The 15558-nt window shown below is 36.0% G+C and overlaps 1 protein-coding gene across 2 annotated transcripts in view; it reads left to right on the top strand.

The window, feature by feature from the left end:
• The window catches only part of LOC139967981 (transcription factor COE3-like), a 124553-nt gene that overhangs the window by 26637 nt on the left and 82358 nt on the right, over positions 1-15558 (top strand). For both annotated transcript variants that reach the window (XR_011793201.1, XM_071972240.1), the window contains exons 5-6: positions 3852-3907; positions 8617-8690. Coding sequence is in view for 1 of the 2 variants with exons in the window: in XM_071972240.1 (XP_071828341.1) it covers positions 3852-3907; positions 8617-8690 (130 nt within the window). In the remaining variant the exon portion in view is untranslated. The remainder of the gene's footprint in view (positions 1-3851; positions 3908-8616; positions 8691-15558) is intronic.

Here is a 15558-nt window from a genome sequence, read left to right as displayed (position 1 = left end):
TATTTGTATGAAAAGGGCAGTCTTGTCAGGTTTGTAAAGTTAGAAAACAAAATTGTGACGTCACAGACTCACAGTGTACATTTATATAGAAATACAGCCCAATATTCCCTAGTTTGGTCTTCGTGTGAAAGTGACTATGTAGCTCTGTAGAATAAGACCCTGGTATTCAAACTTGATGAATTTGTTGTTGCTTGGTGACCCCAACTTTCACCTTGATCATGTTGGCGATCCTCCAGTGGCGGATGCTGTAGCCAGTGGAGGGGGAGGGGTGGGGGAGGGTAACCCCCTCACGATATTGTGAGACACTTTAATATTATTTGGGTTTCCATGTTCATATATATAAGAGGAATTTCGTCCGTCAGCGCTGAGGGTTTCTTTTGACAAACAAATACACACACAGAAACAGTGATATGCAGACATGGACATAAAGATGGATACATGCAGAATAATTAGTAAAGTATAATGACCTTTAGTACTTAGTTACAGTAGTAGTTCAGTTTATAGTACTTAGTCACTTAGTGAACAAAGTTAGAACAAGGACTAATTGAGCGTAAACTGATACGGTCTATGTAAACAACAAAATTAAAATTCAATCACTCAAGAAGACAAGATAAGAAAATTTATCAATTAAAAAGTTGAATTATATTTGGAAACTATCAAACAATCTGAGAAAAAAAAAATGTGATTGAACTATTTTATTTTCATGAATGAATAATTTTGTTATAATCATAATATCAGCATACAGACGCCCAATGCCGAGTAAATATCAATTATTTATACATGTTATACTTGAAATAATGACGTCAGAGAACTCATTGTAGTGAAAACGGTGACGTCACTAGACATATTTTTCATGCAGATCAATGCAAGCACGCAATAAAATATTTAACTGTATATAGATTTGTGCGGAAACCACTTATAACGAAGAAACTGTGATTACATTTCGAGTATAACAAATATATCCTTAAGTTAATTAAAATGAGCTAAAAATAGAGCGAATTTATACATATTTCGTCGTCATTCGAAACATACTTATGAACTATAAAAACCCAAAAAAGTGTTTGATTTTACCGAAATAGGAGCAAATTTGTCGACAAAAGGCTTTACCAAGAGGTTATTCGTCATTTTACTAAAGTCCCCAAGATATTGAGTTTTAAAATGTTGTGCCATTTTCCTTCAAAGTATGGTTGGATACAGGATCAATACAATCAATAAATTATCCTGAAAAAAGGGATTGGGATAATCGAGGTTTTACTGTACAACAGAAGTATACACCGGTCACACGGCATACTGCATATACTTTCCTGGTGACGTCACACAGAGCCGGATTATCCAAGTTGGCAGATCTGGCAAGGGCCTATGGAGGAACCCCCAAGTCCAAGGACCCCATAGGTAAAAAGGCCTCAGTGAACAATTCCAGGCCTACCGAAATTCTATTTTCGGGTCGTGTCTGTAAAATTTAATAAGGAGGAGGGGGAAAATCATGTCTCAAGAGTTTGTTAATCAACCAGTGACGCCATAGCAAGTCTATCAATGGTGTTAACTTTGAATGATATACAAACCGAACTCTATATATTGACCATTGTACATGACAGACGTTACGGTAGTCTATATAGAGATATGAGAAAATGAAGTCACTTCACCGCTGACACTTTACTTGACGAAAAGAAAAAAATTAATTCTTTACTGAGGCAGAACTGACTAATAATATGCCTAAGAAATTTCAAAACGCAGAAAAGAAAAGAAAAGAAATATGAATAAAACAAATGTGCTCCTTTTCACTTATCACATTCCCTTTCGAGTCGTGACCAAGAAAGAAGGTCAGTGTTTGTTGACCAAATAAGCGAGGGTATTTTGACAGCAAATGGTTTTTATTTTACACTGCTTTGGAAAGCAAACAAATCCCTTAGGTCTACTTAACACAAAGTTCATACCTTCTCGTCCGTGCGGATGCAAAATGGAAGAATTTTCTTCTGCGAGGCATTCGCCTCATTAGTCGCCGTATCGACCCGTTGCCCACCGATTCATGTTTCCGTTGTAATCGCCGTTATTTCTGATATACCAATGCTCAAATTTATTTAATTTAGTTTCTTTTTTGGAACTAGTATATATTCAACAAGGTATATCTTCTAGATGAAAGGGAATCTGAGTACTGTAGAATCGGTTCGCAAGAGTAAGCAATTAATTGATGTGTAAAAATACTAATCTTTGTGGCATTGTACTGTAATAGTCCGTCTAGGCTTAATATACACATACCGTGAAATGTAGGTTTTCATATACAACACCGCTGTATATAGCCTATATATGGCCTATACCGCATATAATTACAACAAAGCTTTCATTCAAAATAAATTGAAACATGCGGGAAAATATGCATTCGTTTTCTCATAAGATAACATTCACTACATGTAGGAACGAAATGTCAACTTTCAAATCAAGGACAAATATAAGAAAAAAGGCATTCTATATGTAATTCAGTTTTTGATGAAATGTATAGTGAAATTCAAGTAATACTTCAACTTTTGCAATAAAAATTGTTGATGCTTGTTTCGAAGGTTGGGAGAGAAACACGGTTAGTGTTTTTGTTGCAATTTGAAACAGCAACTTTATCCTCGTTAAACTGTTTGTTCTCGATTGTTACTTTAATGCAGGTTAACCCATCCGCATGGGCTCTTAGAATAGTTTGTCGCTCCTGTGAATGAACTTCTCATATTATGACTTAAAAATATTTGATTTAAAATCACTAATCACTTTGAAACATAAAGTTCTTTGATATAAATACATTTTTGCTTCTTTATCTTTACCACTTCTTTTGGACAACCATATCATGGTAGGCAATAGTATAGGACATGAAAGGTCCGATAAGACACTGTTCTCTTTATCTATAGATTTCAGAAGTTTCTAGATCTATAGCTGTCGTCTCAAACTTCTCGTTCAATGTCTTCTTTCTGAAATATTTGTCAACCAATTGATCGGACAAGTTTGTCTTGGCTTCTGCAACTAATAAGGAGGTCTTCTTTAGGTTCGTGGAATGTATTCCAGGCTTGTCGACGCTCAGCTTTATTTCTTGCAACTCTTTGGGGAGCCTTAATGGTTGGTCCTGTCTCAACCGCTAGTCATGTTTGTCACGTTCAAGTTTGCAGAACACTTGCCAAACACTTTAAAAAATTGAGAAGCATGACCCTGCTTCTTCTTCCTAGAGCAAAATCATGTCTTGAAAATGGTTATCTTTAAGCGATGTTTTAAGCTACGTCATGACAAGCCAAAAAAAAAAAAAGATAAAAAGATAAAAAAATATATATATAAAAGAAAAGAAAAGAAAAATAATAAAGGAGTAGTAGAAGGATCCAAAAGTCACCAAAACCTGCAACGATTGAAAAATGGAATTGTCCCAAAGTTACGACGTGTATTAACCCGTTATCCATATAGACAGGTAGACCCATGAGATTTCGTTTGTAGAAATTAAGAAGATAAGGACACTATATTCCTCCTTTACTCTTCAAGTTAAAGTATTTTAAAAGTTGCTAACATAATCTTATTTTCGATTTAAAGAAATATTATAATGTCATCCTCACATTGTGACGTCATCCTGTTTCTCGCGTTATGAAACACGGGAATTGTTCAATTATATTAAATTTTAATTTCACATTATGACAGCCATTTCCTTATAGCTTGTGTTGTCTCGAACATGGCTAAGTAGCCTATATATATATCAATTGGAATTTGAAAGGTTTCACAGTAGAGTTGGTTTCCTTGTTTATATTCTTAAGTTAATTAATAAACGTTAATTAATTGACAATTGTTGTTGTTATTGTCGTTAATCTTTCTTGTTTTCTTTATTTTTTGTTCAGGTGTACGGCAGGACCAGGACTTGTATGTACGACTCTGCGATTCTATGTCGAAACAGGTAAACTTTTTGATCATATTTGTTTTATGTTGCACGGGTCTTCTTTAACGTTTGGATGGGGGAGAGGAGGGGGTATAGCCTTAAGAGATACCACATTTCATCAACCGTATCTATAAACATTATCGCATTAATCTAATTCAAATGTTGGAATTTTCACTTGAAGAACCTTTCAGTCATTTGAGCAAAATAAATTAAAACTGTAATTTCACCCAATTTACCATTTAGCAAGTCAGCTTTTGGGATGGTTCTCTATATATGACTCGACTCGTAAAAGTGTTATGACAGAATTTTCCTCCGGGCCGGGGTCATCAGTACACCACAGTCATCAATGCTTACAGTAACACACATTGTGGAATTTTAGTGTTACTATATATGAATTGTATTTCCGTTTTTGGTTCAATTGATTAATTAACCGACCAGAACATCAAACAAAGCCCGCTCCAGTCAGCGGTCTTCATATATTCTAGCAGAATAGTTAATGCGATCCGCAATTTATAGAGTCATTGTAATACATAACACCGATCTCCATTGTCTTACTTCCGACTGAACGAGGTTAATTGGAATGTCTTGCAATGGTCATTTCGCGTGCTGGATAAAAGAACGTTCTTTTTTTTTCGTGGTCCCATCTGTAGCAATTTATTAGATTTTCAATTGGCGCCCACATAAGTATTTCCACAATAAACTCTTTCAAGAATGTGTTTGCTCCTCCGACCATGGAGGTATTGCTCCGCGACTTTCAGTCGCCCTGTTCCATCTAAGAAACTGACCTAATCGTTTGTGTGCTAGACTGCTCAACCCGTTCAACAAGCGTTTAACTTTCCAGCATGCTAAAGGCCAACAGTGATGACCATTAAACAGTGACGGAGTAAGGTATCACTTATGGCTATTGATTGCTTACAAACAAATTAATGAGAAAGAACCATTCCCTCCCCAGTTACCATTATTTCTATAATAAAAAAGAAGCATATTCCAATGTAGTACTTCACAAAGATTCACGTCCAGTAACTAGGGCGATACTCCGTGTAAAGTGCGAAGTATTTCTTCTCATCTGATAACAACTCCGCCCGATTCTTATATGCAAAATAAGTCATGTCTATCTAGTTGTTTTGAATTGTTGTGGGGCACTGCTGGAGGGTAATTCCTGATATCATATTGTGTAGCGAGATCCTACCATTTGAAACTTGCTAAAGTAGGTTTCATCAAGTTTGGAGGACAGACTTATCTTCAGATGATATAGCTCACCAGTTCCTATTGGCCGGCATCCGGTTATGCGCGCTAGTGTCATTGAACTCCCTCAAAAGTCATATCTGGCTAATGCGAGCAGACGACATCCGTATGCGCAGGGCATGAGTTAGTAACTGTTTTCTCTTATTTATTTGGCATTTTGCTTACCCCGTTGACAATGAATCCTTGGAAGATTAAAACAATTGACTCTATGGGGTTGTTAATGAGTCATGCTGCTCTATCGCGTTTGAAGCAACATGAATCGTAAGTTTAACTTTTCCTCGCTAAAGTTAGATGGCACTGGTTGGCCTAACTTTATACCTAGCCTAGGCCTATCCTGTAAGGAAATACAACAACAGATGAGCTAGGCCTGTGCTAGCTTTGGTTGGGTGCCCAAAATTTATGCCAAGTCTTGGCGAACTAGTGGTAGTAGTACTAGTACTGTAGTAGGGCAAAGGCGAGGCCTAGCCCAGCTTTGGACAATTTTAAAACCTTACTGCATAACCTAATCCCTAGCTAAGATATGCATATATTAAAACAAATTTAGGGCCTAGGCCTAGGTCTAGTAAGTATGTCAATACATGTTATGTAATTAGTTCCAGAAGCCTTGTGTGAACTGTGATTCATTTCCTGCATGTTTGGTTAGTTCATGCAAATTCATGTTTTCTAAGATATAGCTGGTTTTTTTAGTCACTGCACAGTGTCAAAATATAGTTGTTTATAAATAAGAGAAATACTGCAAAAGAAAACCAAGTTTAACATAAATTATTACCTTATGATTTGAAGGGACATTTTTGGTTATGAAGGCAGTAAGCCTCTAATGATGATAGTTATTGTAGTATTGTAATTCAGATAGTATGATCTCAGATCATTTACACTTTATTTGGATCTTTGAATAATTAAGACTGAATTAACTGAGTTTATCTAATAGTTTGACCCTATGATAGGTATAGGACAGTAATAAGTTCAGTTGAAATGAGAAACTGCAACTAATATATATACTTTCTACACATAGGATAATGACCCTTTATTGGTTACTGTTGTCTATGAAATATGTTCAAATCTGATGAAACTGTAGAAAAGAAAGAAATGGAAAAATGACAGATTGATTTTCACACCTGCTACCTTTATATGTAGTATGCTATCTGGAGCAAGATAATGAACTCATGGGAAGGGGTTTCATATTCCAATTTGGGACTTTACTAAATCCTTTCCTCTAGAATCATTTAATGATGTAAACTCACAAATTTATCTTTCCTGCTTTAGTATTACCCCCCAAGGCCAATCCTACATCAATTTCTCCACTCAGCCACTGTGAAATTAAGTCCGATCAATCAGATAACGTTATCTAGCTTTGGCTCGTGAATAAATCAAGAAAGCAATTTGCATGGTGACTGGGCTCATCACACTACGTTGTAGATTTCATGATTTTCACTGCGTAATTTGCAAGTCGTTGTCTTAGAGTTGTGCTACGCACCATTACTTCTGAAAAGGCAGCACTCATAGTATGAAGCACCTACAGATTGCAGGCAAGTGCCTGCATGGGCTCGTGTTTTCCACCAATCAAGGTTTCAACCAAGAGTGGCTGGTTCCAGTAGAGTTCCCTCAAATTGCTTTAAAGGAGGAAGCAAAGAAACGTGTTTCGTTGAAAAACTTGTTACGTATGATGATCTTCATTGGGAAAAAATTGAGACAAGGGAGAGAGAGAGCTCTGCCAAACATGTACTTCACGGGTGTAACACTCCATGTGAATGAAACAAGAGATGTTATAAAAAAATACTATTTCTTGCAGTCCAAGGTTTTAATTTTCCACTGAAGAGTGCCAAAGTACTCATTTCAGAAAGAGGTTGTCATGTTTAATCCTCTTGCTCATATCACTTCGTTCTAACAGTGTAGAAAGCAAATATTCAGTTAAAATGTAAAAGGATATTTGATTTGTATATAGAAAGAGAAGAACTACTTTGTCTCTTTTCAATTCATTTGACACCCCTTATTTTCACATTTGATTGAATTGTTTGAATCACAGTTTTTTGTTTTGTTTTTCGCCACTCAAAAGTGCTAAAAAGGCCAAATAGTTCAGAAAGTGGTCAGGTATGTTTGTAAGCTGCAGTACAGTCACAACAGCCTGAGGGTCTATGTGCAAAGGAAGTTGGTAGAATAGTTTTCCTGCTGAAAAGCTTAGAAATAATATTGAAAATAGATTCTTACTATCATCATTGAAATGGCTCTAAGAGAGGAAAAGGGAGTTAGAGGCTTCTAAATAATATTTTCCTAAACTTGGAATTGTTATGTTTATAAGAATTGATTTAACTGTAAGTACAAGAGCCCCGTAAACCAGTTAATACTGAAGTGCAAACTGTCACGTGTGTTTTACTCATACTTGTTTATTTCAAAACCTGACACATGAAAAGAAGAATGTTATCTCTTCTTTTTCCCACATGACCGTTTATTTTACAAATTCAAACGTTTCATACACTGTGCTTATTTTTCTCTTTCGTGTACACTTAAAAAATCATGCAGCAGTCCAAGGATGCCCGAAAAATAGTAAAACACATGTGAAAACATTTCCCTGTTATTCCCAGGTGGCTTGAGAGTTTTCCAATTATCGTCATTTCAAATCGAAAATTTGTTTTGCCACCTCCTTGGTGTGTAACTTTGGCCTTTCCAATTGAATTTCACACCTCTCGGCCGCTCTCATGTCTCTGATACGTAAAAAAAGGACAAAAGCAGTTTGGATTTGGCGTTATTAGGACCGTTGGGATTAATTAGGCAAGTCTGTTAGAGGTAGCAAAAGTTTGCCTGTATCGTAATCGTTAGCACAGAAGGCAACAGGACTGGGGTGGATCTGAATCAGTGCGAATGAATATCAATGGATTTTTGAGTCAATGATGGCAAATGAGCCATATGGGAATTGTTAGGTAGACCCCCTGAGAAGGTTTTGTTTTTTTTCTCCTTAAGAGTATATATAATACATTACAGCCAATAACTTGAGACAATTCCAATGTTTTTTCACCCAATTTAACAAGAAAGACCATTGTCATTGATGTTTGACCAAAAGAGTGGGATTGCCCAGATTCAGAGTAAATGCCAAAGATGGATAGTACTTGCTTAAATTCTTTCCCTTCTTTTCTCATCTTTTTCTGTCACTTGATTGTTATTTTTGCATTTTTGATTTCATTTCATTGATTAAAACCAGTATAAATAGCAAATATTTTTAAAAAGGAGTTCAAAGATCTTTCAGCTGTAGAAAAGAAAACAATGTGATAAATACAAGTTAGACGTATATGTATAAATAATAAGTAAGATTCTCAAAAGGTTAACACTTAAAATGCTGTGTTTAAATTGCAACCAAATGTTGTAACCATTTGTAATTTATAGATATGAACTATACAGTATAGCTGTCAGCTAATTTGTTACTACAAAAATTACCTTTTTGTTTTATGACAGTTATTAATGAATATCGTTTGTTTCCATTCATTCTGTAGGCAATTATTTATGAAGGGCAGGACAAAAATCCGGAGATGTGCAGAGTTCTTTTAACGCATGAGGTCATGTGCAGGTAAGCTAAACAAATGTCAAAATAAACTGCATTTTGGAAATTGCACCAAGTAGTATCAATTTATAATGTTTTATTTGTCATGGTACAAGAAATTACCCCCCTCCCATCTCCACCCACTCTCCCCCCCCCAATTTTTTTTTTATTAAACACAAATAGTATTCTTAAGGCTATGAATTGAGAAGAACAGAATAGGGATAGGAGCAATTTTCCTTCAGTAATCCAATTTGAGAGGCAATGTATTCTGGAGAGCTGTACATACTCACACCTACTCCATCTTTGGCCAATAAGTTTACCCCCTGGGGCCAACCCCTATTGTATGCTCTTATGCTTGGTTTGATCACAATGGGGAGGCAATGCTGAAGTCAAGTGGGTTGAAACGTGTATGTGTGTTAAAGATCACAAATTATGCTACAAAAGTTCTAAGATTGGAAGAACTATATCTATGAAGATAACTGGCTGAGATCATCTAATTGACCCACTTGAGGTGAAATGGATTGGGACTTTAAAGGAGGAGTCTAACGATTGGTTGGTTCAAGTTAATTGAAACCTTTATTGTCTTGATTCAGAAAAAAAATGGGTCTTTGTCATCCATAAAGTAAGGTCTCATTAAACTTTTGAGAGTAGGCTTTCCCCTCCTTTTCACCTGTGCACCTCCCCCCCCCCTTCCTTCCAGTGGTACATCTACAAATATTTACGGTTCAAGGAGCAAAATTCTCCAGGTATGACCAATGGTTAATTATATAAAATAATATACAGAAGGGGTAGGAATGAGGGTGGGGAAGAGAGAATTAGGAAGAGTTTGAAATGGTGATACACAAGATGATTTGAGGCCAAATTGTTTACAATAACAACACGTTCCGTACTAGATATTTGTGCCTCTTGGTAAGAATGGAGTGGGGGTGGGGGATGGAGAGGGGAAAGTGACATTTGGACTGGTAAAAGTAAGACGTGAGGAAAGGGACATGGAATGCATGAAAACAATGTTTTTAACCTGTTTTTTTACTCCTCTATTCACAAATAATAGTAAAGTAACTGATTTGATATTGTGGAATTTAAATTGTCAATCTTTCGATGATTTTAAATTATCACTATTAACGTCTCAAGGGACCTGTAATGGCCTTCTTTTAATTATTTTTTCTTTTAAAGGTGGTTAAAGTGGCACTTTGAAGTTTCATAGTGAAAACTAAAGTGAGGGTTCAACAGCATGTGAACTTAGGTAGTTCTACAAGTCTACAAAAATAACGCAGCCTCATATGTTGATATTGTTGCCAGATTGAAAAATAACTTCACATTAAAATTTATATAGTGAACAATTTCTCATTACACGTTTCCAATTACAGTTTTGAATGGCAGAACATTTGCAGTAATCATTCATTTCACATAACTCAGTGAGTTTTTATAGGAAATCTCTTATTCATTATTAGGAGATTTATATTTTTTAAATGAAAACTACTTGAGGTTGCCCATGAAACTTTTTGGGTGGGGAAAGTATCACAATCATATAGTATCAAATTTATTATAGAGTGAACTAATTGCTTCGCACTCACTTTTCAATTACATTTTTGAATTGCAGAACATGGATTATAAAATGTTTACGATACTAAAAGCACAAAAAGTCATTGACAGTTTTTCAATAATCACATTTTTTGTTTTTTAATGTAACAATATTCTTTACATAGGTAAGGATCTTACATGAAGGCTGAAATATTTCAGGTTTCACTTATAAAATCAATGAGTTTAAATTAAAGGGGCAAACTAATATAAAAATTAATATTACAATTAGTATAACAATTAATATGACAAAAAGTTAATAGTAGAATCTGAGCCATAGAAAAATTGTTTTTATACCAGAATCTTGAATTTAGGCAAAAAAGAAGGATACGTAAGAGAGGAGAAAAAGGGCATCAATTCATCGCAATAATTGGGAAAGATATATTTAGAGTGTCTTGGAGTCATTGACCCATTTCACCATTTTTGTTCACGTCTCCAGGGAAGATGTATCAATACGAAACTCACAACAGACCGTATTAAATTTGAAAATTTCCTCCTCTGTCATTGTAAATCATCAATAAATGATATTATTAACTTTTTGAGAAATTCTCTCAGCCTTAGAAAATTCCAAGCCTTTTTCCTTTAATAAACCTTCAGCTGTGATGCTATAATTCTTATTTTGAAGCCCGAAAAGTCAGAACCCGAGTCTGGCGGATGTTGTAACCCATTTTCTTTTTCTCTTGGTTATGACCTCTCCTTCAGAGGTTTATACCCTCTCCCCCGGTTCTTTATTGAGTCGGGGAAAACGGTTTCTGAATGCTTCACTGATATTTGGGATAAAAAGACAACCATTCTCTCCCTTGTTTTGAGTCGCTTTAATTGCCTACAATTCATCATTTTGCAAGGATAGCTTCTGATATTCATTGGAGTAATTAGAAAAGCGTATATTACATTTCTTAGGCAGGTTCTCCCTGAGGAGTTTGGAGTTTGTGATAACCACTAAGTACCATAAACATTTTACTTTCAAAGTCTTTTAATGGAGTCAAAGGCTTGCCTTGCAAAGGACTTATCTGCAGTGAGCTTGGAAAATAAACCATGACAAGTTAAGATGGTAAAACCCGGTGTTGACATAATTGTGTTCTGCTTTTAATTGTATCCAATTTCTTCTCTTGCCCAGCATGATACAAAATTCATTCTCATTTTTGGGTCTTATTTTCTAGTTATTAATTTCTTCTTTCAAGGAAAGATATAACAAAATGGGGACAGAAAGAAGGCAAAAAAAAAAACTTTAGAAAGCTTGTTCTAAATTGATAAGAGATGTTTCTCTTCTGATCAAGACTTTGCCAAATCTTAGGTTTCTTGTTCTTAGTTTATTAGATAATTGATTTCAAAGATACAATAATACTTGTGAGTGTTTGCTAGCTGAATTGGAGAAGACTTGTGTTTTGATTTTTGAGGTTATGCTGGTTCTGTGGTGTGTTACTGTATTGATGTGTTTGTGATGCTTTGCTGATTTTAAACACTTAGGAGATAGCTATAGCTAATATCATTCTAGGCTTGCAGATGCCAACTATTGAATGCAAAAACCTGCTGTTGTTGGTGGTTGAGGTCAAAGGTAACTTGAAGACAGGAAAGGGTTATAATGTTAAAATCGTAAAGACAATATCTCAAACAAGAAAGGCTTGCACATGCCTCATATTTGGCACCCGAGTACCAGTAGCAAAGTTGTACTCTTGGTAAGGTCAAAGGTCGTCAAAAGTCAAGCAATGATTCTCCTTTCAACGCCTGATCATATGTACTGTACAAAACCTAAAATGTCATTGAATCCATAGTGGATCCTTGCATTCTGGTTTATTTTCAGAGATCAAAGGAGGAGGGGTTGGTGGAGGGTCGAAGGTGGAATTAACAGCAGAATTACCTAACCTTTACAACAATAAGTGTGGAAAGATTAAGATTAGATTCTAAATAATTCACAAGCTAGAAAATGCAATAGGGAGTTCAGTTTTAATAAAGAAAAATTGATACTTTCCTTATAAAATTATCGTTCATTCTCCAATGTTTGCCAAGGGAGTTGTCGAATGCATTTTTATTGTTTTGATGATAAAGAGAGAAACTATATGTGGCTTTATTTAGAATATAAGTGGTTTAGGATTCATTTGATAGTTCTTTCTTACAAAAAAAGTAGATTACTGTCAAAGTATTTTCAACCTTTTTTTTGCCCGGAAAGTCACCTAAAGAGCATTGAGCATCTCCTTTTGGGATAGCATCACAAATTAACAGTTCAGGGTTATTTTAGCAAAAATTCAGAATGTCCCTGACATGATCAACCAGTGAGATTTCGCAGACACCCCAAAGTTCGACAGCAGTTCTTGCCGTTTTGGATCTGGCTTTTTCGTCACCCATAATAAATTCTAAATGTTCAAGAGGAAACTATGAGATACACATTGGCCTAGTAAAACTAGACTTTTTTTGTAAAGTCTAATTCGATTTTGGAGCTTGAGGGTAGATATTTAAGCCTTTTACAACTGGGGGCCAGTTAGAGTGTTTTGGAACCCTAGTATGTCCTCCTAATATCCACAGGTATCAAGTTTATGGTTCTCAGCACCTCCCAGGTACTAGCTTTCACACTTTATGGTGTGCCTTAAATGTGTGTTTTCCATCAGAGAAAGTTACTAATTTATAGTCTTGTCAAAGAATTGTTAGGACTTGTCCATGATATCCTCCTATGTCCCAATCTTCAGGATTAGGAAAATGCTCTTCTGATCTTGTTGTTAAATGTACTTGGTCAGTTGCAGAAAACTGAAAATATGCTGTATCCACTAAAAAGAAGAGATTTGTTTAGTGGGGATGGGAGGAGGGAAGGAGAAGGCAGGCAGGAGGTAGGGAGGAGGGAAGTCAAGGAACTTGATGGTTAAAAAATAGAATTTTGTGAGTAGGTACCGTATAGTAGATGCTTGACTTTTCAGTTACTTTTTGGTATAATTTAGTGGTAAAGAATGGTTGATATATAGCCTAAGAAAGCACATCATAATTGACATGAGATCATGTCTTATATGACGACATAGTGTGATAGATAACCAAGAGGTCACAAAACACAACAATTAGTAACTGCAGTTTAGAAGGGAAAAATATTGTACATTGCAACAGAAAAAAACTTCAATTGCAGATACTCAAATGAACAATTACTCCTACAGGATAGATTTTAAGAATTTTTTCTGGTTGTCCCTCAGACAAGAAGGTCTTACATTTTGGTTGTCTGAAAAGTAAATGTGGTTGTCTGAAAAAAATGCAGCAAAATAACAATGACCAATATATATGTACACTGTAGTAGAGAAGTGTAGGTTGGTGAATAGAACACCAGCATTGGGGGCGATATCAAATATATTTACCTATTTTGGTGTGTTCAATTACACATTGTACATTACAATCTGAATTGGATGTCAACAACTGGTCGTTAGCCGTACGACCTCCACAGCTCATTTTAGTTGTCTGAACAAAAATTTGGTCGTCTTGGATGAAGACTGGACTACCATTAAAAATTTGTGCTGTTCCTATAAAACAAAATTAGGTAAGACATAGGCACAGCTGCTCTGAATTTCTCCCATGTAGCTAATACTCATGTTATGGTAAATGTTGGATATTTGTTTTGGACAAACGATGCTTTCTCAGAGTACTAAACAACTTTAGTAATTTCTCAGAATGGTATATACAGAGTAACAACATTGTAATTTGTGTTCCGTTCTTTGCATGGCTCAGAGATATTACCATGGAAACACAAACTGGCTTCATAAGATATTATTATGGAGATCATTTATTATGTTTAGCCCACCGCAACTTATAACCAGACTGAATTTTGGTTCCTCTTGGCACTGACTTAAAATGCTGGTAACTGAGAGAATAAAAAGGAGAGGAATGAAAAGAAGAAGCCCGAAATTGTGAACTTGATTCCTTTTATAACGGTTCTAGTGTCGTTAATTGCACAGCTTCATTGCTCAGTAGAGAATGCTTCTAGCATTACTTAATACTTGCTGCGGCTAAATGTGACACAAAATCCAGCCATAAGCAACAATAATCAATTTGAAGACGTAGTTGTTTTCCTTCAGATAGATAAAAGTTGTCAGTTGTTTTCTTTCCATTTCAGCAAGTCACTCCTAGATATGCTCACCTTCTCCATCTGCCTTCGGGCTTCAATCCACGGAAAATGAAAAAAAAATTGGGTTTTACTTTCAGATGGCCCCAGGTCACTCAAAAGGGATCCGCGCGCTAGGAAGGTGTTAGGATTAGTTTTAATCGTTATATAGTGACAAGACTTCTTGTGGATGTTCTGCTTTGTCTGTGTAGTAAATACCTGTTCACTACCCAGTCTCATTTGTACATAAAGATGAAGCACCTGTGATTTTAAAACATACATGTCCAGTCTGTAGTGGTTTGTCTCTCTGCTAGGATGTTTGGAAGAAGGGTGAAATAGTGTTGAAAATCAAAACGATGAAACTTGAAGCCTGCATACTGTGATCTTAATATGGTGAGGGGTAAACTGTTTGTAATCGAACAGAGATGAGGTCATGAGACCCTCCCTCCCCTTTCATTTCTTGTTGGGTAGATCTCTGTGATCAAATGGGTGGGGTGGCTGGAAGTGGCAAGAACTGGTGAATTGTGGAACGGGTGGGCTTGGATGACTGAATTATTTGGGAATGATGAGTAGCTGGGAATGTTGGGAGGGGGAAGGGGGATCAGGAAAGATCATGTGATACCCGGAAAATCACCATTTCATTGTCCGGGTATAAACCAAGGGAGCCCTGACCAGGTTGAACTCGTATTTTTTTGGGTGGGAGGGGGAGGGGAGTTCATCAGGAGGAAGTGAGAAGGGGGCAACATGTTTCTGCTTGAAATAAGAATCAGCAAAGAGCAGTGATACTCCTTGATTTTATAGAACAATGTTGTAAGTTAACTTCTTAATTTCTCATCAATTTCAATAATATTCGTGAAAACGCAGGGTCTCATTGTATAAAACGTAAGCATATATGTTTTCAAGCCATCTTCTGTTTCGTAGTATCTGCAGTATTTACAATCGCACAGTGAATTTAGATCCAGTATAAATCAAAAGTTCTAAATGGCTCTTTCATTGTTGTATCTGGTATACCAGTATAAGTTTTGGGTGGAGAAATCACATCAAAGTTTCTTCTCTGATGATGGTTTGTATTCAGTTACCTATTAATACTATCACTTGTCGAATGATAGATGGCAACATGAAAAAAGCCGTTTGTCTTAACCGCTACGCACTTATGTCATAAAACTTAAAAACAACTAAACCGCACGCAGCTCAGACTCGGCTAGTCATATTAGTTAATGAAGTAGAGATACCAGGAAAATAATATTG

This window comes from Apostichopus japonicus, chromosome 5 (genome assembly GCF_037975245.1).
Source record: "Apostichopus japonicus isolate 1M-3 chromosome 5, ASM3797524v1, whole genome shotgun sequence".
Taxonomy (NCBI): domain Eukaryota; kingdom Metazoa; phylum Echinodermata; class Holothuroidea; order Aspidochirotida; family Stichopodidae; genus Apostichopus; species Apostichopus japonicus.
The sequence above is the reverse complement of the archived record's forward strand: the minus strand, read 5'-3'. Positions and strand labels throughout refer to the sequence as shown.